The 2,107-nt window shown below is 54.3% G+C and overlaps 1 protein-coding gene across 1 annotated transcript in view; it reads left to right on the forward strand.

The window, feature by feature from the left end:
- Positions 1-1,251: 1,251 nt before the first annotated feature.
- The window catches only part of slc9a9 (solute carrier family 9 member A9), a 323,375-nt gene continuing 322,519 nt past the window's right edge, over positions 1,252-2,107 (forward strand). Inside the window, exon 1 of the mRNA XM_033031006.1 lies at positions 1,252-1,819. Within this exon, the coding sequence (XP_032886897.1) occupies positions 1,639-1,819 (181 nt within the window). The 5' untranslated portion in view covers positions 1,252-1,638. The remainder of the gene's footprint in view (positions 1,820-2,107) is intronic.

The raw sequence follows: 2,107 nt of genomic DNA on the forward strand, positions 1-2,107 counted from the left end.
GAGAGGAGAGAGAGATGGGGCGGAGGGAAGGAGAGGAGAGGGGGGAGGAGAGGAGAGGGGGGAGGAGAGGAGAGGTGGGGAGGAGGAGGAGTAGGAGAGGGGAGAGAGGAGGGAGGGGGGGAAGGAGAGAGAGGGGGGGAGGGGGAGAGGGAGGAGGGAGAGGGGGGGAGAGGAGAGGAAGGGGGGGAAGAGGAGAGAAGAGGGGGGAGAGAGGAGGAGGGAGAGAGGAGGGGGAGAGAGAGGAGGGGGACAGAGAGGAGGGGGAGAGAGGAGAGGAGGGAGGAGGGAGGAGGGGGGGAGGAGGGGAGAGAGGAGAGGGAGTGCCTTTTTACTTCAACCCAAACAACCATTTGCAGGCAGTGCTTTTTTCCTCAAACTAACCATATTTTCATTTTCAAACCACATTATGGGTACTCACAGCTGTGGAGACATTTGTTCAGTGTTATTCAGAGCTCTGATTGAGGCACACCACTTGCAGCGACTGTTTGAGGCACACCACATGCAGAGACTAATAGAGGCACACCACTTCCTGGTTTTATAGTCCCTCCCCCTCCCTCCAGCGGGGCAGCAGAGAGAATGGGGAATTTTGTAAAAACATTAATATCTCTGTCATTTTTCATCGACGGGAAAAATCCTCGGCACACATGCGGCGGAGGGGGGCTCTGAGCGAGGTGGCCAAAAATGACGGCCGTAGGTGGCGGCGTTCTCTCGGAAATCGCAGCACAGAAGGCCAAAAGCGGTCAAGAACAGAGATTTAGTAATATAGATAACGTGCCATCAGCGTAAGAGAATGATAAGACATATTCTTATTCTCCCAAAGGGTGGAGGTGGGAACTTTGAACCTTGTTAAGGCAACATTAGACACATTTCCACCTTGCAATGTAATTAAAGTTTACCGAGAACAACTCAACAGGATGTGGGTGCATTTAGATCGCACATGATTATATTAAATCGCAGAGTGTCTTGTGCGTCCGAGTGTCCCACTCCTAAATGTCCACAGATGCCATCCAACGCTGAGTATTTCCATCATTTTCTGTTGTAAGGCAGATGTGACACCTGATGTAGACTCTAGCACAAGAATGACGTTGGGTGTCCGGCTGCCCGGGAGATTAAGTGACCAGGGGACAGTCTGAATGAAAGAAGAGGAAAGCAAGTTGACGTGAAGAGGCACCAGGGTGTTGCGGATGGAGTAATGAAGCGCAGCTGAAAGGGCCTGGGAGGCGTGGCGCCGGGCACTTTGGGAGATGTAGTCCTGCCGCTGTCATGTTGGCGAGAGGAGACGGAATAGCGAGACTGCAGATCCCAACGCGCAGCGCGGCGATCGCCAGCCAGCAGATGATCTAACGGAGCGGATCCGCGGACGGGCTGGAGCAGCGGGGCTGGAGCTGCGCGTCCGTCCAATTTCTCACCCGCAAACCTTCCTGGCAATTTGCTCCATTCCAGAACGTCAGCCAAAAGCATCTTCTCCCCCAGCCAATTCCCAGCCCGGTGTCATCGCTGACATTTCGCTCAAATTACAGCCCCGGAGTCTGTCTGTCAATCGTCCGAAATTCAGCTGGGAATCGGCGCTGCCGACCCGCTCGGATAAAGCTCTCAGTCCGCCCGCCCGCCCGCCTGGAGAGGACCATCCGTCCAAGAATGGTGCTCCACCTTGAGACAAAGTCCACCTCGGGCCACAGCGCCGCAGAAAGTCATCGCCAGGATTCGGTGCAACTGTTGATATTTAACTTTTTACTCATTCTCACCATCTTGACCATTTTTCTGTTCAAACACCGGAGGGTCCGCTTTCTGCACGAGACCGGAGGGTCGATGTTTTACGGTGAGGGGGGGGGGGGGGGGGGAACAGTCTTAAGTTAACGTGTCAAATGTCAGCAGCTTGAAACGCCTCCACTCTCCGCGCTGAGTGGAAAGAAGCGGGTGTACAGTGAGAGAAGTAAACGTGTTTGTGGTCTCCCAGAGTGCGGAGTCTGGAGCCCTGTTACAAAGTAGCTCTCCTCTAACCCACATTCTGTCAGCCGTTGGGTTGCAACAGAGGAAATGGCCAAACGGAGCCAGTGGAGCTCCTTTCCTTCCCTCTCGATGTGCTCAGGAGTCTGCAAATAAACAG

Source organism: Amblyraja radiata, chromosome 13 (genome assembly GCF_010909765.2).
Source record: "Amblyraja radiata isolate CabotCenter1 chromosome 13, sAmbRad1.1.pri, whole genome shotgun sequence".
In the NCBI taxonomy this organism is placed as follows: domain Eukaryota; kingdom Metazoa; phylum Chordata; class Chondrichthyes; order Rajiformes; family Rajidae; genus Amblyraja; species Amblyraja radiata.